Source organism: Molothrus aeneus, chromosome 5, assembly GCF_037042795.1.
Source record: "Molothrus aeneus isolate 106 chromosome 5, BPBGC_Maene_1.0, whole genome shotgun sequence".
Lineage (NCBI taxonomy): Eukaryota > Metazoa > Chordata > Aves > Passeriformes > Icteridae > Molothrus > Molothrus aeneus.
In genome coordinates, this window is record NC_089650.1 from 6,200,520 (window position 1) to 6,223,868 (window position 23,349).

Genomic DNA, 23,349 nt, shown 5'->3' on the forward strand with positions numbered 1-23,349 from the left:
CAAAGCTCAGGACTGCAACGAAGCTGGGCTGGCTTTGACATGGGGCAGCCCAAATGGAAAACCAGATATTTATAAGGCATATCCCAAAAGACTGGCTATACTTGCTCAAGTGTTTGCAGAGTAAAACTTGGATCAGTCCCATTGCAACACAAAACTTCACTGCAGTTTGGCACTATTAGGGAGAGGGCAGCCTAATAAAAAATAAGGCAGACAGCACTGTACTAGGTACACCATCAATACTTATAGAGATAATTCCTGAGATTTCTAGCCCAATACTCCTACCTCCAAAGTCTTTACAAAGCCTCCAGAGAGGAGATTCTGGCAGGAGTTAAAGAGATCACCTTGCTTTCCTGCACTCACAGCTACTAGAAATAATTAACTGGTAAATAATATTTCTTGCATGCGATTTTAAAGTATTTTCTACATTGACAAATTTTCTCCTGAGTAGAGGCAGCTTAGCTTAGTTTTTGTTTCCTCTTAAAGGGAAAAAAAGAATACTATTGACAGATAAGTGCTGGCTGCCCAAGGTGCTGCTTTGGGACTGAATACTGAGCTAGGCTTTAATTTTAGACCCCTACGAGTCATCAGCATAGCAGCTGTTTTGAAACTCTATCACCTCTGTCCCTCCAACTCAATTCACAGCTGCCCATTACAGGCAGCTGAGAAATTCTTCTGTTTGCTATATGAGTATCCTCTCATGCAACATGCTGTAAAAATCTCCTGCCTGGGGCTTTTGCAGATTGCAGTTACAGAGCAACATCACCACCATTCCCAATTCACGTGCACAGAAATGTCACTGGATTTTCTAAAATATGATTTTTAGAACATGATTGTAAAACATGGTTACTGTATGTGACTTCCCAGCTTGGCCTATGTTTGAATTCCTACCTGGCTCTGTTTTGCAAAGGGCGGGAAATTTAGGAACTGGCAAGCAACAAGTTAAGTTTACTTTCTCCCCCTAAAAACATCTGCTTTGAAAATTCTGTATAGACGGATTTGGCATGAACCAGGAACAGAAACCATGAGTCTGAGTATTCAAAGGAGCTGATTTTATGTGACCTTCCCATTTAGAGGGTTTCTACTGCCCTTGAGGCTTCTCCAACACCTTTCCCCTGTTGCTTATCACCCTGCTGAAATAGCAGCAGTGCATGATCCCAGCTCAGGCCCAGAACAGGCACAGGTTACACACCAAGGGCAACAGAACAGGCACAGTGAGTGTGCCCTGGAGCACCCAGCACAGTGTGAGTGTGCCCTGGAGCACACAGAGCACAGTGTGAGTGTGCCCTGGAGCACACAGAGCACAGTGTGAGTGTGCCCTGGAGCACACACAGCACAGTGTGAGTGTGCCCTGGAGCACACACAGCACAGTGTGAGTGTGCCCTGGAGCACACACAGCACAGTGTGAGTGTGCCCTGGAGCACACAGAGTACAGTGTGAGTGTGCCCTGGAGCACACAGCACAGTGTGAGTGTGCCCTGGAGCACACACAGCACAGTGTGAGTGTGCCCTGGAGCACACACAGCACAGTGTGAGTGTGCCCTGGAGCACACAGCACAGTGTGAGTGTGCCCTGGGGCACACAGAGCACAGTGTGAGTGTGCCCTGGAGCACACAGCACAGTGTGAGTGTGCCCTGGAGCACACAGAGCACAGTGTGAGTGTGCCCTGGAGCACACACAGCACAGTGTGAGTGTGCCCTGGAGCACACACAGCACAGTGTGAGTGTGCCCAGGAGCACACAGCACAGTGTGAGTGTGCCCTGGAGCACACAGAGCACAGTGGGAGTGTGCCCTGGAGCACACAGAGCAGTGTGAGTGTGCCCTGGAGCACACAGAGCACAGTGTGAGTGTGCCCTGGAGCACACAGAGTACAGTGTGAGTGTGCCCAGGAGCACACAGCACAGTGTGAGTGTGCCCTGGAGCACACACAGCACAGTGTGAGTGTGCCCAGGAGCACACACAGCACAGTGTGACTGTGCCCTGGAGCACCCAGAGCACAGTGTGAGTGTGCCCTGGAGCACACAGAGTACAGTGTGAGTGTGCCCTGGAGCACACACAGCACAGTGTGAGTGTGCCCTGGAGCACACACAGCACAGTGTGAGTGTGCCCTGGAGCACACACAGCACAGTGTGAGTGTGCCCTGGAGCACACAGAGTACAGTGTGAGTGTGCCCAGGAGCACACAGCACAGTGTGAGTGTGCCCAGGAGCACACAGAGTACAGTGTGAGTGTGCCCTGGAGCACACCCAGCACAGTGTGAGTGTGCCCTGGAGCACACACAGCACAGTGTGAGTGTGCCCTGGAGCACACAGAGCACAGTGTGAGTGTGCCCAGGAGCACACACAGCACAGTGTGAGTGTGCCTTGGAGCACACAGAGCACAGTGTGAGTGTGCCCAGGAGCACACAGAGCACAGTGTGACTGTGCCCTGGAGCACCCAGAGCACAGTGTGAGTGTGCCCTGGAGCACACAGAGTACAGTGTGAGTGTGCCCTGGAGCACACACAGCACAGTGTGAGTGTGCCCTGGAGCACACACAGCACAGTGTGAGTGTGCCCTGGAGCACACACAGCACAGTGTGAGTGTGCCCTGGAGCACACACAGCACAGTGTGAGTGTGCCCTGGAGCACACAGAGCACAGTGTGAGTGTGCCCAGGAGCACACACAGCACAGTGTGAGTGTGCCTTGGAGCACACAGAGCACAGTGTGAGTGTGCCCAGGAGCACACAGAGCACAGTGTGAGTGTGCCCTGGAGCACACAGAGCACAGTGTGAGTGTGCCCAGGAGCACACAGAGTACAGTGTGAGTGTGCCCAGCAGCACACAGCACAGTGTGAGTGTGCCCTGGAGCACACACAGCACAGTGTGAGTGTGCCCTGGAGCACACACAGCACAGTGTGAGTGTGCCCTGGAGCACACAGCACAGTGTGAGTGTGCCCTGGAGCACACAGAGCACAGTGTGAGTGTGCCCTGGAGCACACAGCACAGTGTGAGTGTGCCCTGGAGCACACAGAGCACAGTGTGAGTGTGCCCTGGAGCACACACAGCACAGTGTGAGTGTGCCCTGGAGCACACACAGCACAGTGTGAGTGTGCCCAGGAGCACACACAGCACAGTGTGAGTGTGCCCTGGAGCACACAGAGCAGAGTGAGTGTGCCCTGGAGCACACAGAGCACAGTGTGAGTGTGCCCTGGAGCACACAGAGCACAGTGTGAGTGTGCCCTGGAGCACACAGAGCACAGTGTGAGTGTGCCCTGGAGCACACAGAGCACAGTGGGAGTGTGCCCTGGAGCACACAGAGCAGTGTGAGTGTGCCCTGGAGCACACAGAGCACAGTGTGAGTGTGCCCTGGAGCACACAGCACCTGAGTCTCCTCCCCAGGGAGGCTGGGCAGGCTGGCACCCTTTGAGCACAGTGCCCCAGGCACTGTGACAGTGCTGTCCCAGCAAGGGAGAGCTGAACCCTTACAAGGGCAGGGAGGGGACAGTTGGGCTGGGCCTTTGCTTGTCACTGATGCAGCTGTGCCCCTCCAGGGCTGTGGGACTGTGGCTGGCCTGAGCTCCAGCCCAATCCTCCCCACTGAGCACACTGGAAAAATGTCTGTCTGCAGCCCTAGCATTGCAGTAAAAGATTTTGGCATTTCTGCTTCCTTCTAGTGAGAAATGTTAAGAGTATCAGCCCCTGCTACAAGAACTGAGCATAGAGGAGGATCAGGGACATAGACAACCCAGACCCCTTGCTAGCCCAAACCCTATCATGTCCAAACTCTCTGGGGGTGGCACCACACAGCCAGGGGCTCCTGCTGAGCAAAGAGCCCAGGGAAGAAAGATCCAGGCAAGCAGCAAAGCTGAGAGAACTGCAGCAGCAGAGACATGACCTCCTGGCCTGTAACTGGAGCAGGATGGAGAGGAGAAGCTTTCCTAATTTAATCCTGGGCAGCTTTGGCATCACAGAGGCAAATCAGCTGCATAGCTGCATGCAGCCCAGGGAATGATAAACAGGGCACAGAGAGGGCCTGAGCCACAGAAGAAAGGCGACATTGTGCTGCCAACTAGAAACTCCTGAGTTTGTAAGACTCTTCTGTCTCCTCAGAGTGGCTGGGGCCCCTCCTCCTGCCTGGCCCAGCTCCCCTGGCTGGGTGACATTGAGCAGGCAGCAGCTGGGCTTGGCAGCACGCTCTGCTGTGCTGGGCACTTGTGGGAATCCATCAAGACAAGTTAGCAGGACAGCCCCTGTCTGGGTGGGCACGAGTAGACAAGGAAGGGACATCAGCAGAGACAGAGTGAGCAGCAATAGCTTTGTCTTTCAGTCCTCTCAGGAAAGGATGATGATGTCCTCTTGGGCAGCTTAGGTAGCAGGACAACACTCGAGCACAATCCTTTGGTTTTGTGCAGCACCTGTGCAACTGTACAAGTGCTGCCTGCAAGGGGCTGTGCTCCTGAACATCCCTCACACCTCCTGCAGAGAGAAGGCTGTGCAGACATGAAGGAGGAAAGGACATTTTAAATGCACCCCTGCACTGCCCAGACCTTTCTCCTCTCAGAGCTGAGCAGATGCTTTTGCAGAGGTAAATGAGAACAGCCTGGCTAACCTTTCAGTCATTTTCTGAAAGCCCTGCCCACACCTACAGCAGTGTCAAATGGTGACACTCATACCCCACAGCACAGGTCTGCCCTGACAATAGCCAGGCACGTTTCTGAATTAATGAAACAAAACACCCCACACCTCTCCAGCCTGAGCAGGCAGTGTGTGATGCTGGGAGCTGGAAGACTTTGCTCTGGTGCCTGGAAGTGACAGTAAGGATAACAGCCATCATGTGCACAGGCACCTTGAGGAGCCAGGAGCAAGGGTGAACCCTCCTTTCCCCCAGGTGCCAGAGCAAAATTTCAATTTGGGATTTCCAACGAGCACACTTTCCTACCACTTATCCAAGGCTGAAGACTTAAGCTGCCTATCTCATATCCTGAAACTGAGAGAGGAAAACTGAAACCTGTCCTTTTTTGGCAATGCTAGCTGCCAGCTCACTCTGTAACCCTGTTAATTATTTATGTTTTTCAGGAATATGTCTCTCTATTAACACAAAGCCCAGCTCCCTGAGCTGTGTGAGGCAACCTGGTGTCCCTCGCCCCAGGAATAAGGCTGCAATTAAGTTATTAGAGATGCTGTGGGAAGGGCACAATGGGATTACAGACCCAGGGTAATTAATTTGGGCAGAGCCACAGAAAAACTTAATCCCCAGGCTGGGAGAAATTTCAGTTGGTGGTTGGGAGGACAGCAAGCAGCTCTGTACAGAGCTGTGTTCACAGATCCCTCTCCATCTCCTGCAGCTGGTACTAGGGAACCACTGGCCTCTGTTTGCAGTCAGGGGGACTCTGCTGACCCCTTGGGCACACACAGTGCCACAGCCAAAGAGAAAAGTGTCCAGGCCACAGAGTGCACCACTAACCTGGCACAGGCTCACCGCACACCACAGCTGGCCACTCTCCAGATTCACTGCTTGGGAAATCTCTAGGGAGGGGATCAGAGACACAGGGCACAGCCTCGGGGAAGCTGGGAGATGCCACACAGAGCCTGTACTGCCCAGTGCCATGGGAGAAGGGAGCAGCAAACGCTCAGTGTCATCCCTGGACACAGCAGCAGCCCTGTCCCTGACATCCTGCTGGCTCTTAGCCAGCAGCTGCTGATCTGGGAGGCAGCTCTGCCTGCAAGGCCCTGCAGCTGGAGAAGACCCCAGGCTCCAGCTGGGACCAGCACTCCAGAGCCCATGCTCTGACACAGAACAGATCAGTGGCCTGATCTGGTTCTGGGCACTGGAAGGTGGCTGATGCTGCCTGCTGCCAGGAAAGCCAAGGCTGCAGGGGCCTGAACTGCTCCTTGCTCTTCAGGATAAGACCTGAAGGACCTGAACTGCTCCTTGCTGTGGCTGGATGGATACACTCTCCCTCCATTACCAGTGAGATGTGGAGATCTGAGTGCAGGGCCAGCAGCCTGCTCCCTCCCCTGGAGACTCACAGAGGCTCCTTAATTTGTGCAGGTCTCTAATCACCTTGAGGAATTTAGTGAGCTGGCTCCATTAACTAAATGCCCCCTGGCTGGTGTCCCTCTCATTAGAAGCAGGCTGCATTGCTCCCTTATCTGAAGAGGAATGATGAGATAAGGGAACAGGGGAGGAAAGAATAATTGAGGCATGAAGGAAACAAAGGGAGTGTTTACCCCAGCCTGCAAGGGTCACCAGAGAGGGTCTCTGTTCATGGAAGTGCCACTGAAGTGGAGAAATCTCCACCTATGACACACAGGATGGCAAAAGCCAGAGCAAGAGCAGTGGGACGCTTCTGTGTGCCACAGTCATGTATTTGCTCATTGAATGATTGGCTCTACACACCCCAGCCCTGAATAAACTTCACTTTTCAGGGAGGTAAAGGGCTGCCTGGAATTGCAGGTGGGTGCTTGGAGCCTTGAGGAGTTGTGGAGACACCAAATTACCTGGAATCTGGACACTCCAGTCTTTCCAGATGATTACTCAGGTGTGTAAGTGTCATTAAGCTGGGAGTGGACTTCTAGTAAAGTGAATTAATTTCCAGCCATACCTTTCCATGCCTTTCATTTTTGCTGTTCAGGTCTCTAGCCATAACCCCCCTCACCCAAAATGATGGAGAAAGGCACCCACCTCTGGCATCCATGGGACAGGGCTGCCAACAGCTGCGAAATTTGATTTATTCCTCCCACCTATTTGCAGCTCTTGCACCTGAAATACAAGCAGAGAAAAGTCAAAATAACCTGAAAAATGGCATGGCACTGACAAGTACAAGGTGGTTCTACACAAGCTCTACAAGAGGGCTCAAACCTCATCACAAGAACATATGAGAAAATAAAACAAGTTTTCAAGCTCCCTTTCCAAAGGACAAGCCACATATCATGGATGTAACAGGGTGAAAATGCTCCCTGTTTTTTTTTTTTTGACAGCACATTTACATGGTGAGCTGCTGAGGAAAAAGAACACCAGTATTTTATAACTGCTTGCTAGAGTTAACTTTAGCACAGAGTTAAAACTTAGGTCATTCTCTGGGGTTTTTTCCCCCCATCTATGTTTCAAAAATGTTCAAGCAGTAGCTCTTCCAGCACTGCCTTCACTCAACAGTACTGAGATGTGCTTCACTGGAGACCAATGAACTCTCTGCAGACCTTTCACTTCTGCTTCTATCTTGCCTTCCTGTGTCACAAGCCCAACCAGCTTCATCCCACTGCTGTGGCTTGGTACATCTAAAATACCTTAATTGACTACAGTGGGGCCATTGTAGGTTCACATTGCTGTGAGTCAGCTCAGATTTTGCCTGTGGCAAGCTCTCCTTCCTGTGTGAAGAGAGAGCTGTCTCTTGGGGCCAGCATCAGAAAGGAAGGGCTGCCCTTCTGCATGTTCAGAAGGCAGCCCAAGCACCCTCACCTGGTGTCCCAGCTTCTGTGGATAGTCCAGCTGAAGGCTTGTGCCCCCACCTGGGGCACTGGGGTCTGACAGAACCTTAGCGAGCTCCCTCCAGCTTTCATATCCTGTACAGAGGAAACAGAAAGGTGTCAGGGAACAGAAAAGTGTCAGGGAACTTTTTTTCTTAAAAAAAGAAAGTGACCAGTCACCAGTATGAACTGGTCTTGCAGGGCTGAGAGACCTCTAACAGTCTGGAATGGTCCAGCAGAGACACAGAGTTGTTTTATGTTGCTCAGAGTTGGCAAACTGGCACAGAGAGAAAAACTGCCTGTATCTTCCTTAAAAGCTCTTCCCTCTTTCTTATTCATTTAATACTTAAATAAAGATTCATAGTTCTAAGATAGATATCAGAGATTTCATTAATCACCAAACAACTAGGAATATTTTTTAGATTACTCAGATAATCCCAGTAGTCAAACTAAAGAATATCAATTTTTTTCAATTAGCACTGCCAAAGAAAAATAAGACAATAACTAGATTACTAATTAGCTTAACCATCAAAAGAATATTATTCTTATATGCACCTATTTTCACAATAAAAGCTTAAATTTTCTTTTCTTGAAGGAAATTATGGATACTCATCTGCCATGCCTAAAATATTGGCAGTGATGCAGTGAAGGACACTGCTATTCAAGTGAAGTCACATTCCAGGTTCAAAGCAACTTCATTTGAAACTCCCTTCCCCTCTCATTCTGCTCAATCCAGAAGTCAGGGTCAATTGTGATTTCCTTGCAAAGCTTCAGTGACCTCCTGGGTTCAGGAGGAGCAAAGACAAGCAGATGCACCTCGTAGCTCTCCCTGTGCCTGCTGCCCCTATCACTAACGGGCTGGCTGAATCAAACTATCAGTGCTGGTGAGCAGAGCTCAGACCTCCCAGCAGTGCTACAGTGCCTCACACTATGTGGTTTTCAGCTCTGACAAACATTTTGGAGTGGAGTTCCAAAAGCTCCATCAGCCCTGGCTTCTCCCAGGCTGGTGGCAAACCAGCTCGATACCCACACACCAGGGAGAGCAGCCAGGCTCTCTCCCCATTTTCCTTACAACTGGAAATCATCCCCAAAGCTCTAGGAAGCCCAAAGAAGTTGGCTGCCTTGGTAGATACAGGGAACCATCCCAACAGCTTCAAGTCTGAGAGTTAAAATGAATGTCTGAGCCTTCTACATTATTCCTACAGCCAGGAGTGGCAGGAAGAGGTCCTGAGGGGGAAGAACTGCTGGGGAAACACCTGCTGTTCCATAGGCAGCACACCCATTTCACCCAATTCACCCACCTACACCCTGCCCACCCAGTCTGCAGCATGGGAGACTCGCTGTGCCTCAGGCAGGAGCATGCTCCATCTGCTCGCTTTGGAGGGGGCTTGCACAAGCCACATGGCTTAGATGATCCCCCAAACATCTCTGGGCTACACAGAGGCCAAGGCAGACCCCAACCCACCCCAGGAACCACCCCAAACCACCCTAGAATTCACAAACAGCCCTTTGCCAGATCCCTCTCCCTGGCTGTGCTAAGCTCTTGGCCTGTTATTTTAAGTACAAATAGGTTTGCAGAACTCTGTCTCTGCTTGCTCCTGAATTCCACGGGGTCTGGCAGAGGTGAGCAGAAAGCTGCCTCCTACGGTGTGCTGATCAAAAGGGGGCAATTAATAAACAGAAAGTGCAAAAAATGTGAAAAACGTGAAAATAGGCAGAGATTCAAGTGAGAGACAAGGCTCAGAGCCAACTAGGGTGTCCTGCTTTCCTGATGGGGTTGTTGGCTTGGATGTGTGGGTTTCATTCAGGCCTGTTAGATGCTGAACAGTCACAAATTTCTGATCAAGATCTTCTCACCCCCAGATTCTGATTTGAAGCCCTTTAAATTTATGACTAAAAATAGCAAGGTCAGTATTTATCTTCTGCAGAAGATTTTTCAGCTACTGGGTGAGTAACCTACTGATTAATGCAGCTAACCACAACTTGTGCTTCATGAACTGTCATGGGAAAAAAGGAGGAAATCCTTTGTCTTTATATAATTTTATGTGCAACTGGTGAGTTTCCCCCTTGCTCAGAGCAATGAGGCAGAAACTACTGTTTTTGAGAGTCCTGCAAGTGGACATACTAGGAATGGGGCTGAAACACATTTTAGTTCATGTGAAATTCAGCACTTGCTAATTGAGGGCTCCTTATAATAGTGGGAGAGAACAGCAGGCTTTTTTTTCAGAGAATAGACCCATAGAACTATAGAATATATGAGATGCAAGGGAGCCACAAGGATCACTGAAGCCCAGTGAGGAGAGGAAACAAGTAAATCAGGAAAAAAAAAAAAAAAACAGGCAACAGAAATCAGTTCACCCCTGGAGATTCACGGAGGGAAGACACCAAGAGCAGCAGGATTTTTTTCTCTTGTGCAGAGGAGAGAGGTTATTTGGTTTCATTGTTCCACTCAGCACTTCACTGCCCTGTGGAATAAGCTCAGGACAAAGCATCAGTAAGCTGCTTCTCTTGGGCAGGGCTGCTGGCCACCACAGCCAGCCACCCTGGCTGCTCCATCCTGGCATGGAGCCTGCCTCCAGGCAAACACAGAAGCCTGGCTGCACACAAGTGCCAATGGCTGACATTTCTTTGACCCTTGGAAAAGAGAAGAAAGGGAGGCAATTCTCTATGTTGTACAAATATTTACCTAACACGCCAGCCAGGCACAGAACAGACAAAGGAGCTACGAATTAATCTGCAGGCAGTGATTTCCTTGCTGGGTAATTTGTGCTTTGACAAGCCAATTCTCCAGCGTGGTAGGAAATGATTTTCAGAATATAATAGGATCAACACACCCCTTAGAGAAAGTTCTTGGCACTCTAGCTCCTTCTGAAAAGATTGGCTTTTCCCTGGGGGTCTCCACGGGACACCCTTGAAGAAGGACCTAGTTTGGCCCCTGCTTTCCTCACTAAAAGGAGGAAACCACAGAAAATTCAGATCTCCTGTAGCTTCTTGCAGTCAGAACACCTCCCAAGGCCAACTGCTCACCTAGATTTTCTCCACAGCACATGACAGGATTCAAGACATGACCCTACAGGTCTCCACTGCTGTGTGACAGCTGGAGAGGAGAGCCCTGAGGCCACATCCACTGCCCTGTCTCAGGAGCACCTGGGCAAGGTGATCTACCACAGGTTCAGCCTGTCCTCAGCTCTCCCTGAGCACTGCTCACTGCCTTGAGCGCTCTCCTGATGGCTACTTAAAGTCAACAAGCCCAGGCCTGGAAAAAAGCAGGAGTCAAGAACTAAAATACCTCAGCAAACACTTGAGTGTTGCTAAGAAGGAAGGCCAGGACTATTAATTTTGATGGTTTTGCTCCAGTCCCTCTACAAAACTGGTTCTGGCTAAAAAAAAAAAAAAAACAAAAAAAGGAAAACCATGAAGGCAGAAATCAAAGACTTGGGAAGAACTTGTCTCAAAGTCAGGGGAAGGTGCTGGGCCAGGCCTTGCTGCCATCAGCCTGTCAGATGCATGAGACAGCTCCTTGCCTTTCTCTCTTCTGGGCTTCACTTCCCAAAGCATTTCCCATCCCTTCCCAAAGCACACCAGTTGTTTTCCAAGGCTATTTTTTCACCTCAAACACCTTCAAGGAAGGCAGCACTGATGCAGGCACAGCTTGCTAGAAGTAGCAGCCAGACTTGCTGCCACATACTCCCCCCTCCTTGGCACCAGTCTGATCTCCTCTCTACAAGCAGAGGTCCATCTTTTTTTCCACTTCTGTACCCCAGTGGTCCCTCACAGGGACCAACCAGAGCCAGGAAGGTGGTTCTTGCTCAGAGAAAAGTGGTCCTTTTGTCCCTGTTCCCATCAGGCTGGCTGGCAGATGCCAGCTGAGCATCCAAATGCCCAGCAGGGCCAACCCTCAGCTTCTCCTCTGGTTTCACAATGGGAAGCCCTCAAGACCTGAGCTTCCTACTGGAAATAAGAGTCAGCTGAATACAAAGAAAAGGCAAAGAAGCTGAAGAGGAGGCTGAAACAGATGCTGCATCCTACAGCAGAGCCCCTGCAAGAGGCAGCCAGTCTGGAGCCAGTTGCCCACAGCTCCAGTGAATCAACCATTAAGAGACAGAAAAGCTGTACCAAGAGAAAATAAGATGGAGATGGTTCTTGCCTAGGGTCTGGTCAGGCATTAGGACCATGTCTGCCTCTTCTCAGCCATGCTTTTTAATGCTCTTGGGTTAAAAGTCAGCAAAGGAAGCTGCAAGTTTAGATGAAGAGATCTCACCCAGCAGTTATGACTCTGCCAGAGCAATGCACTTGAAGCCCAGGTCAAGAGGAAACAAAATTAAAAAAAAAGGCAGAAATCCACAGCCAGAGATAAGAGCCAGCAGTACCCAGGGAGCTCTCAGGCCTCAGGGCAGGAGTGTGACCAGAGCTGCTGTGTGTGTTCAGAGATTAGATGCACCCAGCCACTGCCATGCCCCTGGCCCCAGACTGCACTCCACATTTCAATTAGCCTGTGAAGATACCTGGCAATGGTGCAAGAGGAAATCCCAGACCCACTCAGGTGATCAACTTCCCCTCTGAAAGATGAGATTTGATTACTGTGCTGTTGTTACTGCTGCTTACATAGCTGCAAATGCTATTAACACCCCCATTGTAGCCAGCCCTTTTATAACCCTGCTAAATGATTTCACTCAGCAGCCTCAGGAAAGAGCAGGTCTACAGGCTCTTTTGCACAAAAGCATTTTCCTTCTTGTGAGACCCTTCTCATTTCTTTGTGTTGTAAAGATAGGGCAAGAGAGAAACTGGCAGGAACAAAGCAGGGTGTTGTTCTTCATTCTTCCCACCATCCACAGACCCCTCACCGTGGCTTGATGCTTTAACCCTCCCTTGGATGGTCTCATTTCTCCTCTTATCCTGGTTGAATATTTTCAACTTACTGCTATTCCATGGGACTTCAGCATCATTTGAGGTCTTTGCCAGCGTTCCTCCTGGCTGAACAGGAATGCAGGCGCAGTACCCAATACCCCCTGACATTACCACTAGGTGCCTTGCAAACACACTAAAAAAGATGCTGTGAAGGTTGTTTGAAACTGAATATAAGAAGATGTTTAGAAAGTTTGACATGCATTTCACACACCAGAGCAAACCCTACTGCTGGTGCTACTCTGTAGAGGAAGCAACGCCCCTCTCCTGGCCTACCACACACACCAACACAGCCCCACAACACCCAAAACCATGAGGATGAGGAGTAATCTGACCTTCCACAAACAGAGTTGTGGGGGAAGGATACAGTGAAAAGAGACAGCCAACAGTTTCTGGACAGATGGGTGAATTAGGTCAAGTCATGCATCACAGATGGGGTCAGAGAAGAAAAAACCCCAATTCAAGGGTAGGGCCAGGCCAAGGGAGTCTCTGGATACTTATTTAGGTCAATTAAAAGGATAGACAGAAAAGAGTGAACTTCTTGTCCTCAGGTCAAGACTGGAACATCACTCCTGCAGTTAAAAGGATTCAAGGAGCATGAAACCCAGTTGTTACAGAGGGAGCCCTGCAAATTGTTCATTTCTGGTTAGTGCAGAACCCACAAATAAGATTGCTGACCTTCTCCAGGGACAAAGCTCAAGTTAGGAACCTTGTGTGCAGAAATAAATTACTCCATTCTTCCTCCAGGTACAACTCTGATTCACTGCCATGTGAATGGCTTTGCAAACTGACAATAAGCTGCAGAACATTAAAGGTACTTGAAATATGATGGAGGAAAAGGCAGAGCACTGCACTTGGGAAGGAGAGGAAAATCAGCAGACATTAACTACCTAATGCAGTCTCACTGCCAGACTCACCCACAAATATCTTGCTGCTGTTCCCCTCTAGGTATAGGAAATGTATTTTATGCAGCAAGTGAGGAACTGATAAACAGTGGCTGGAGCAGTAACTGGTTTCACAGAAAATACAATTAAAATCTTGCTTCCGTCATTAAAATTTTCCACTGCCCTAGTTAAATCATTAAAACCACCCATGCCACACAATTATCTAGCAAATATTGCCTGCTGTCTGCAAGCTCAGTGAGGATATGATACATGGAGATGCAGTGCTGGATTTGAGTGAGAAAGACCATCATGTAGCTGCACTACCCTGCAAAATTACAGGGCTGAGCTCCTGTCAGCTCCAGAAATGCCTCTGTTTCCACCTAGAATGTACTGGAGCAAAACTACTGTCAACTCCTGCTTGTCTGCACGTTCCACACTGAAGGCACAGGAGGTTCAGGAGTTCATGTGAGCATGGAAGGGCGAGCACACAGCCAGCTGAAGTGCCCACCACAGCTCTGGCTGTGCAGTCACAGACCCCTGCCCCAGGTGACTTCTGCCCACAAGAACCCTGGGTCCTCTCCTGCCCATCCTCATCTCTTCAACCACACAACTGAATCTCTCCTCTCCTCCACTGAGGGGTCCTGAAGGATTAGACTGGGGAAGGGGGAAGAGCAGAGCACTCTGTTTTGCAGGAGAAAGAGGAAACTTTGGCTCAAATGAAGACTGAGCAGAAGAACACCTACTGCTGCATTCAGCAGCCTAAGATGAAAGCCCATGGTTTTGGCACTGCTAACTTCTGCAGCACAGCAGGGAGAAATGCTGGCTAGCCTGTTACCCTCTTGAGGTATTCCATGGGCCATCTTAAACCACATATAGAAGCTTTTAAATCATAAAATATATTTTCAACATTATTGGCCATGATAGCTGTGCAGTTAAAATCCTTAACTGCTGGCAAGTTCCACTGTTTAATTTACAGAACAGAATTGTGCTGCAATTATGGTGTGCTTGTCCCTGAGACACTGTGCTGCACACAGGCTGCCTCTGTGTCTGCCTCTTTGCACAATATTGCCATCAAAAGCAGTCTCTCTGCTTTTACAGTCTTCAGGCACAGCTACAGAATTCTCAAAACAGCTATAGAGTTCTCAAACAGCCAGTCAAAGGGGGCTGATTCCAGCCACGCCAAGAACAAACGTATTTGAGTAGTTCTCATCATGGAATCACACTTACCAAGCCAGCCTTTGGCCATTCATTGTCTTCAAAATATAGGATTTGCATCAAAACATTTACTGGTGTGAGATTTGCCTTTGCTCCAACTTCAGTACTTGGCACACTTGGAAAAACCAGCAGGTTGTGAGAGGAACACAGAGCCAGGTGTTGGGTATACCAGGCTAGATTTTGATTTTTTTACTCCTGCTTCTAAAGTAAAAGTAATTTGCTATTTTGATGGTGAACTGCAACATTAGGCATTGTTTTTGCTTCAAAAATGCCATTAATCCTGAAACATTTGCATGGGTTTCTACCAATTCACTCCCAGTGAGAACATCCTCAACGTGGCTCACACTCTGCTGTCTGCCTTGTTTTGTTTTTAATACAAATAATAGTAGCAACTTGAAAAATTCCTACCTAGACCTCAAGGAGACTGGCATGAAAAGCAGATGTTCCAGCTGGTTTTGATCACTGCAAGTGGTATTCCTGGCACCCTCCCCACCATTTGGTGAAGCTGTGCCCTTAGAGACGGGAGAGGCAACAAAGGCCTGTTCATTGAGGTAACAAGTTATTGAAAGCTGAAGTTTGCCTCCATTTAACAGTACCTCAGTGCAACACAGCACAGGCAATGCACTTGTGCACAGACCTGGCAGGCTCCTTGCCTGCTCTAATTCCTACCTACTGCATCATCATCAACATCAGTGATGACTGATTTTGCAAAGAGATGCCTGTTTCTAAATGCTTTCCACCACCAACAGATCTGCTGCTTTGAATAAAGCTGCAGAATAAATGCAATTAACAAGAAGTAGCTGAATAAATGTAATTAATAAGTAGTAACATAGGTAGGCAGCCTCCCTCCCCTAAGCATGGGGAAGTACTTACAAAAATCAAGAAAGAAAACGGCAATTTTATGCTCAGCAGTCTTTGCCATCTGTTTTTCTTTCTGCAACAGGACTGTGCCTAAGAGAGCTCAACAATGTCATCCACAAAGCTTTCAGAAAGCTTTGGTAATTGCATTTTTCTCAAGTGATCCAAACACTGCAGCAAAAGACTGCCCAAAGAGCTTCCCCAATACTTCTTTTCGTTTTTTTTTAAATACAGGATTCGTCTAGGATGTGAAACTGAACATCAACTGAGCAACAGACCTTCAAGTCAACATTTGTTACTGCTTTACCAAACACAGCTAATGCATTGGTTTTTTAATCTTGGGTGAGGATTTTCCTGAGGACTCAATGCCTTGCTACTTCCACACAGATGCAGCACTCCCAAAATATCTTCTTGCAGCTTGATTTTCAGTCAAGTTCTGTAGGACTTTGTTCTGTAGAAAATGTCATTCACTGCTTCCATGAGAAAAACCCCCACACTTCACTTGCATCTCTACTTGCCATTTCTATTTGCTATTTTGCTCAAAGCTGCTGCAACCATTTTCTTCCCCTGAATTCACCTCGAAAGCAGTAACTCACTACTGCTGAAATTGTCATTTCCACGGTCTCTGGAAGCATTGCAACAAAATTACCATCCTACACTTTCAGTTTCAGTAGGGACAGGAGGCGGACGTGACAATGGGCAGAGGAAAATAAAGAAGGGGCTGGACAAATATCTGCCAGAAATGGTGCAGACAGGTTTGACCTGACCTCATGGCAAGGAGGTGAACTAAACCAACACTCTTGCAGGCCACCCTGAAAATATCTTACGATTTGTTTAAATGACTTTAAATTGCCTGTGTTTAAATTTGTTTAAATAACTTTAAATTGAGAACAGCAGAATGACTGTTCTGCCCATGGCTCTGCACAGGACATCCTGCTCTGACATCAAACAAAGCCCTGAAGGAAGACAGAGGCACCTCTAACTGTGGGACAACACAAAAGCTCTCCAACAGCTCTGCTGAGGAGGGACCAGCAGCACACATACTGATAAACATCAAAGCCACAGGGATAGAACAAGTCTCCAATATAACACAGGGACTGAGTGTGCAGGGATTGAGGCACTGCTCTGGTGCTGCTCCCTGGGTATGTCACATTGGAAACAATCTGATGATTGCATTTTGAGTCAGATGGAGCTCTTCTAATAATGTTACCGGGGTTTGGATGAGGCTCTAAAACCACTCCCAAGTACTTGAGGACCATGGATGCAATCTTTGTTCACAGGTTTACTTCCACAATTTTGATTCAAAATTCAAAACTCCTGGTTCAGACTTAGGCATCATTGAATGATTTGTGCTGTGGGCAGGGAAATCTCCCACTAGACCAGGCTGCTCAAGGCCCCATCCAACCTGATCCTGAACACTTGCACGGATGGGACATCCACAGCTTCTCTGGGCAACCTGTTCCAGTGCCTCACCACCCTCACAGCGACAAATTTCTGCCCAATATCTAATCTAAACTTGCCCTCTTTCAGTCTAAAGCTATTCCCTCTTGTCCTATCATTACATGCCCCCATCAAAAGTTCCTTTCCAGCTTTCTTGTGGGCCACCTTTAGGTACTGGAAGGCTGCTGTAAACATGATCAAACATCGATTAAAATGGCAGCAAAAGGCAACCGGAAAATCAGGATATTCTCCAAGAATGTCTGAAATTTCTCATCAGATGCTGACAGCACCAAATCCAGGCTCAAAGCTTTATGTGACCTCTAAGTCTAAATGCCAGCTTTCATCTGTCTTTGCAGTGGAACTGTGCATGCAACCTGACACCAGCATCTCTGTTTAGCAAAGCTGAGATTTGTAACACTGATTTCCTCTGAATCATCATCAAATACCAACTGCTAGTCAGGGCGGAAAAACATGCAAAGACAGGCTAACATTTTGATAAGTAATGGAAAATCCTATGTACCTATGACCTAAAATATCAAGCCTCAGAGTACTAAGGGGGCAAGAGCATGCTCAAGCTCTTCCATGACTCAAAACTCACATGGACAAAACAAGCTCCAGTCCTTCCTTCAGTCCTGCCTCTGAGCAAATGCATGCTGTGCAAAGGGACAGGATGCTTCTGGGACAGCTTTATTTACACAACATGGGTTGCTATGAAGAAAAATCAGGGTTGTGTAAACTCTCTTTTATAGAGCTTTTACCCAGTGACATAATTCCAAAATATGAACTTCTGAAATATTGTTTCTCCTCTGTCTGAACTCCCACGTCAATGTCCTGCTCTGGATCTCAAACCAGCCTGTGCAACACACTTGACAAAAATAATTAAGAAAGCGGGAACCAGAAGGAGTTCACAGAAACTACTTTTTGTCCCACAGAATCACAGAATATTCTGAGTTGGAAGGAACTGACAAAGATCATCAAGTCCAACTCCTGGCCCTGCACAGGACAATCCCAAGAATCCCAGAAAGCCTTGTCCAAATGCTCCCTGAGCTTTGTCAGGCTTGGAGCTGTGACCACTACGCTGGGGAGCTGTTCCAGTACCTGAAAAACCTCTGAGTGAAAAACCTTTCCCTGATATTCAACCTACCTAGTTTGCTAAAACACTCATGCCTAAATCCCACTGTTTGGCAGAAGATTTACTGAGACTGCTGAGTATTTTCAGCCTGCTAAACTGGGACAGACTCCACTCTCACTTGGGATTATTTTTTTTAATGTGATGTCTTCCAATTAAAAACTTCCTCAAGAAGACTTAAGAGACGCCACACAAGAGGAGCAATTTTAGTTTGCTCTGTAACTCTTGCCTTAAAAGTTTTTGGTTTTTTTTTTTTTTGGGCATCCCAGGATCCTTAAAATCCACTGGAGCTGGATTTTAAGGATCCAGCTGAAGAGGGATTGTCAGGACCCAGGACATTCCTCTGGCTGACCTGGGTGATTCAAGACCTTTGCAAGAAGCTCAAAGACCTTGGAACAGAGTCAAAAACACCTGTGCCTTCAATTTTAACCCATGGAAAAAAATACCAACTTTGTGTGAAGATTTACAAGCCACAAGAGTTTGAGTAGAATGATAGTTAATTTGTCACAGGGTGAAAAAGTAGAATTTTGGGGATTTAGAATGGGAGTTCAAGAAGCAAGATGGAGGAATCTGGGCGTGTCCTGTCCTTCTTCTCGTCCTTCATCTTCTGCTGTGATGGTGACACTGTCTGATTGGTTTAGAATAGAGACAGACTGTATGACATAGGTGATAGGTACTGGAAATTTATTGTAAATACAGTACATGTAGTTCTTAGTATAAAAAGTTAACACTACCCCAAGGTAAACAAGCTTGAAAAGCAGAACCAACAAATCTCCACTTTGGCAGTCGCAGGGCTGGGAAAAAAAAGACTTTCTACTACCTTGGGGGTCATCTCAACCACAGAAACTTGAGAAGGGATGACAATGGCATCATCCCCTGGACAGAGATGGCAGTGGCATCATCCCCTGGAGGGGGATGGTGATGGAGGAGGGATGCTTCGGGTGGCAGAGTCAGGAGACACCCCTGGCCCAGCGGGACCAGGACCAAACTGAGGGGGTCCTGGGGCACCAGCAGCCTCCAAACTCCACCACCTGGCCCAGCTCAGTTTGACATCTCCCCCACCCCATGCCCAGTCTGGCTCTGCCCCACCCGGCTCTGTCTCCTGTACCCTTGAACTTTCCTCTAAAAAGACTCCAGTGTGCTGCTGTCACCTGCTCACCGTGAGCACACTTGCAGATGTGCAGACAATACAATTAGAGGAAGTACAAATAAGACCCCTGTGTGAGGCACAGCACAGCTGAGAAAGCAGGGAGGTTTAGGATTCCAGTAGTTTAAAGGAGTTTTACATGGCTGATAGAGAAGATTCAGTTTGCTTTAGCAAAGTACATGCACTTAGTGCAGAAAGAGAAGAAACAAAGCAACTATTCTGCTCCTAGTTGATCCACAGGCACATCCCTCACTGAGAGGGGTTTTGAAACTGATAAAGATCTTTCTTATCTGAAGTGCCAGCAATTGTTAAACTGCATCTCTCATTTTTAGCTGATTGAAAGTGTAGATCCTTTCTGAAGACCAAGTTGAAAGAGATCCACGTTCTTAGGGGAAAAAATCCCTTATATACTACATCTCCTGTCATTCTCTCCCTATATAGAGAGTTTGAGTTGTTGGAGATTGTTGGTTTTTTTTTTTCATTGTGATGCAGCTTAAATATATTATTATTATTATTATTATTATTATTATTATTATTATTATTATTATTATTATTATTATTATTATTATTATTGCTGGGAGTTGGAAACATAAATTAAAATGCTTTAACAGTGGAAATATGATGGTAACATTGTGCATCACTGCACTTTGTGAATGACATTTAAGCTGTATTACAAATTTAACTCATTTCTGTGCTACCTTCTGTATTAACAAGACTTATGTGATAGGTCTAGTGTTTTATCACACTGCCCTAAATTTCATAAAATCAGGGGAACCACTTCTACTGCTCCTTCAGAATTTGCAGGGAACTGAAAAATTATTTACTGGGAAATAATTAATTATTTACTGGGAAATTTCTGGTTTGAGTTCTGCTAAGCTTCTGCCCCAGACAGAACAAGCTGAGAGCCATTCATGAGCTGAGCTGTAGCTGAACTTTCTGGAGCCCAGGCTGCAGGGGCCAGCCAAATGCTGCTGCAGGGCCCCTGCTTTCCACAAGCAATCCCTGCCACCAGCAGGCATTCCTGAGGGCTTCCAGGAGGTGATCCTTCACCCAGCAAGAGACAGCTGGGTTAGTTGCCTTGGAACTGAGCCAGCATGCCTCACAGAGCTATCCTGTTTCAGTGGAATATTTAACTTTGCTGTAGCTTTCTACCAGAACATTAAAATTGCCCTTCCAACTGCTTAAGGTGGCTTGCAAGGACTGATTGCAAAATTTTAATTTTCTTTCCAACACACTAGAAATTTCCATAAGCCAAGGAAGAGGGCTTCCTACTGCCCAGCACTCATCCAGCTAATAAACTTCAGGACAAACAAAACCCTAACAACTGTCTAATCTTCCTCTTGTGTAATTCGGTACAGGAAACTCACAAAGTAATTCCTGTACTGGCTCCAGAATAAATGTCCACTGAAAATGCCATCTGACATTGGTTATTTACATACTGACCTGAGATTTCATCCAAATACTCTCCTCAGTCTCTTTACTAAGTTTTACTGACCTTTTCCACAGGCTCCTGCTGTGATTGCTACCAAGCTCCACTGACTGTTAAATTTGAGTCCTTTTCCATAATGGTAAAGTGCACTGCCTTACACAATCACATATATCAAAATACCCAAAATCCTAGCATGTTCTGCCAAAACTGAAGGCCAGAGAGAGCAGCTGTCCTCTCACCTGCATTTTGCCAAAAGCTGTTTACTGTCTGTCCTTTATGTTCCTCTGACCCCAATCACTCACAAGCTCCAGGTTCTACACTGCTGGGAGAGCATCAGACCTCAGGTCGGGTGCTCTGAAACATTACAGTGCATTTATGTGCTACCCACTGTTTTATAGGAAAAGTTCCCAGTGCAGTGTCTCCTGGGATGGAGATGAGGACTATGTGTGTCTGTGACTTCCAGGGCTCCAAAACAGCCCAGGGTAGTTCATTCTTCAATACTCTTTTAATCTATTTTTAATGCATGCTAATACCAAAGCACAGAATTGCTGAGGTTGGGCAGCACCTCTGGAAATCATCTGGTCTGAACCCCTGCTCACAGCAGCATCACTGTCACCTAAAGCAGCTTGCACCAGAATCCCAAAGTCCTGTCCTTTTCTTTCTTTTCCCTTTCCCTTCCCTTTCTTTTTCCCCACCTCCAAAGGGATTCTCTGAAGCAATTCCCTGAACATGGCCAAGTCTTCTTTCATGAAGTCCTGGGCTGTAACTTGCCTTGCTCCAAGTTTACTCCAGACTGTTCACCACACAAGACAAAAATAATTTGTGAAGTAGTTTTAAGACAGACAGCCACCCATCTAAATGTACTGATAACTCTCAAGCCCAAAAGTTTACAACTTCATTACTTTTGAAAAACCTGTCTTTAAGTACCTTGGAAGCAGAAGTCCCAAGGGAAAGTACTGGGATTTGAGCCAAGCCACACATGTGCCTATTTAGAGCCTAACCTGAAATGGCAATACAATTAACTACTTCACAGTTTGCAAGAATACTGTGAGGTTTCCTCTCCCACTCTGTGCTCTCCATCTCTCCATTAGAGATGAACCTTCTTCACAGCAAGTTTCAAGTCTGTGATCAAAAACCTTTGTGATCCTGGAAAATGAGAATGGAGAGACAAAAGAGAAGAGATTGAATGCCAAAAGGAATAAGGTTTTGCAACCTAAGTTTATTATTCATATCCCTACTATATTAATAAGAACTTTTTTTCATTCAAATAAAGCAACCACAGAGTAGTATCCAGGTTACCACATCAGAATTTCATAGGATCTACAAAACATGGAGCAGAAAGCAAATCCTGTTTGCTGCAGGATTTTAGGGCTTTGTCTATTATATTTCATAACACACATAAGTGACACTGTTAGACACACTCTCTTGCTTTTGATGCCAAAATAATGCAATGGGAATTTCAGCAGTCTATTGTCCAGCAGCTTATCCATCCAACTAAGTCCTGCTTGGATGTAATATGCTAACAGGTAAACTGGCAGCAAACCAAAATTGCTCATCTCCACCACGTTCCTTTCTGTGCTGCCCTGGCTCTTGCCAAGAGGAAGAGTGCACAAAATGAAGACAGCACCACTTCAGGATGGCCCAATGTGCTCTCCTACACCCTCCTCACTCTTTTAGCCAACATCAAGAGTGACACTCACGCAACAGACATCACACACTGGGGTTTTACCTGCTTTTAAGGATCTGGGCTGCTGAAGTGAGTTTTGTCACACCTTTCTACAATACTGACTGAAATTTGAGGTGCTCGTTCAGCACTGGTTCAGACAGCACTGCAGAGATGGGGCTTTCACCCTTCTTGAAAAGCAGATGTGCTGGTGCTTGAAAATTCAGTAACCTTAACAGCAGCACTGGTGAAAGATCAGGACAAAGCTTGTGAGGAGTAAATACAGAACGAGTAAATTCCAGCATGTCCTGAATGCCAGCAGGCTCTCCTTGACTATTTTTCAGTCAACATTTGATGGTGAGAGCAACATAAACTTGATCCACAGAAGTACTGTGAGGGTCAATTATTTCACTTTCGAAAACAGCAAAAAATACCAGCATGGAGAGTCTGATTCACAGGGTCTGTGCACTCAGGCTCACACAGGTTTGTTACAAAAATGCTACCGCTTCTATTGGAAAAATCAGGCCTCTGGGCACTCTGATCCTCATTAGAAATAAGAAAAAAAAAAACTTGCTTTCTAGTTAAAAAAAATCTGATCTCTGTATCTCAGAAGCTGGCAAAGTAAGCCTCACTGGGTTTAACTTCAAATGCTCATAACGCATAATTTGGAAATGTCAGAGCAACATTTTTTATTCATTTCTGCATATGATCAAAAGCATGACTGTCAGAAAACCAGAGACACACAGCATGTCCCAGAACTTAGGTGAAATCTGGTCCCTAAAGCATTCAGTTACTGTGAGCAGCCCTTGTGGAGAGGTATCCTTTATGAACATTTCTAACTATTTTGGGTTATCTCAAATAAAAGAAGAGTTTAATTAGCAACTTCATCCCCGCTACAGACTGTGAAGAGTTACAAGAAACCAGAGCAGGCATAATTTTCCACCAGACTCTATAGAAATGTTTCACATATTTCTAAAACCTATCCCTCTATCTAACCCCAGGAAGTCTTATGGGTCTTTTTCACAAATCCTGAGCTCACTCATGCTAGCAAAGTAGTGGGCTCTCTGGACAGGCAAGTTCTCACCCAGCACTAGCTCAAAAGAGAGGAAATACACCTCGGGCATAACACACACTTAAAATTTTTAGCAAACGGGAAATATTGCAGAAGAGAAAAAAAACCTGTATTTTTGTCTACCAACTCTGCAATAACAAGATGACTGTACAGTTTCTTCCACCCC

General features: G+C 46.9%; 1 protein-coding gene across 1 annotated transcript in view; it reads right to left on the reverse strand.

The window, feature by feature from the left end:
- Positions 1-23,349, reverse strand: part of B4GALNT3 (beta-1,4-N-acetyl-galactosaminyltransferase 3) — a 62,824-nt gene that overhangs the window by 15,792 nt on the left and 23,683 nt on the right. Inside the window, exons 2-3 of the mRNA XM_066549754.1 lie at positions 7,434-7,537; positions 6,660-6,737 (exon numbers count right to left, since the gene is read on the reverse strand). Of these exons, the coding sequence (XP_066405851.1) occupies positions 6,660-6,737; positions 7,434-7,537 (182 nt within the window). The remainder of the gene's footprint in view (positions 1-6,659; positions 6,738-7,433; positions 7,538-23,349) is intronic.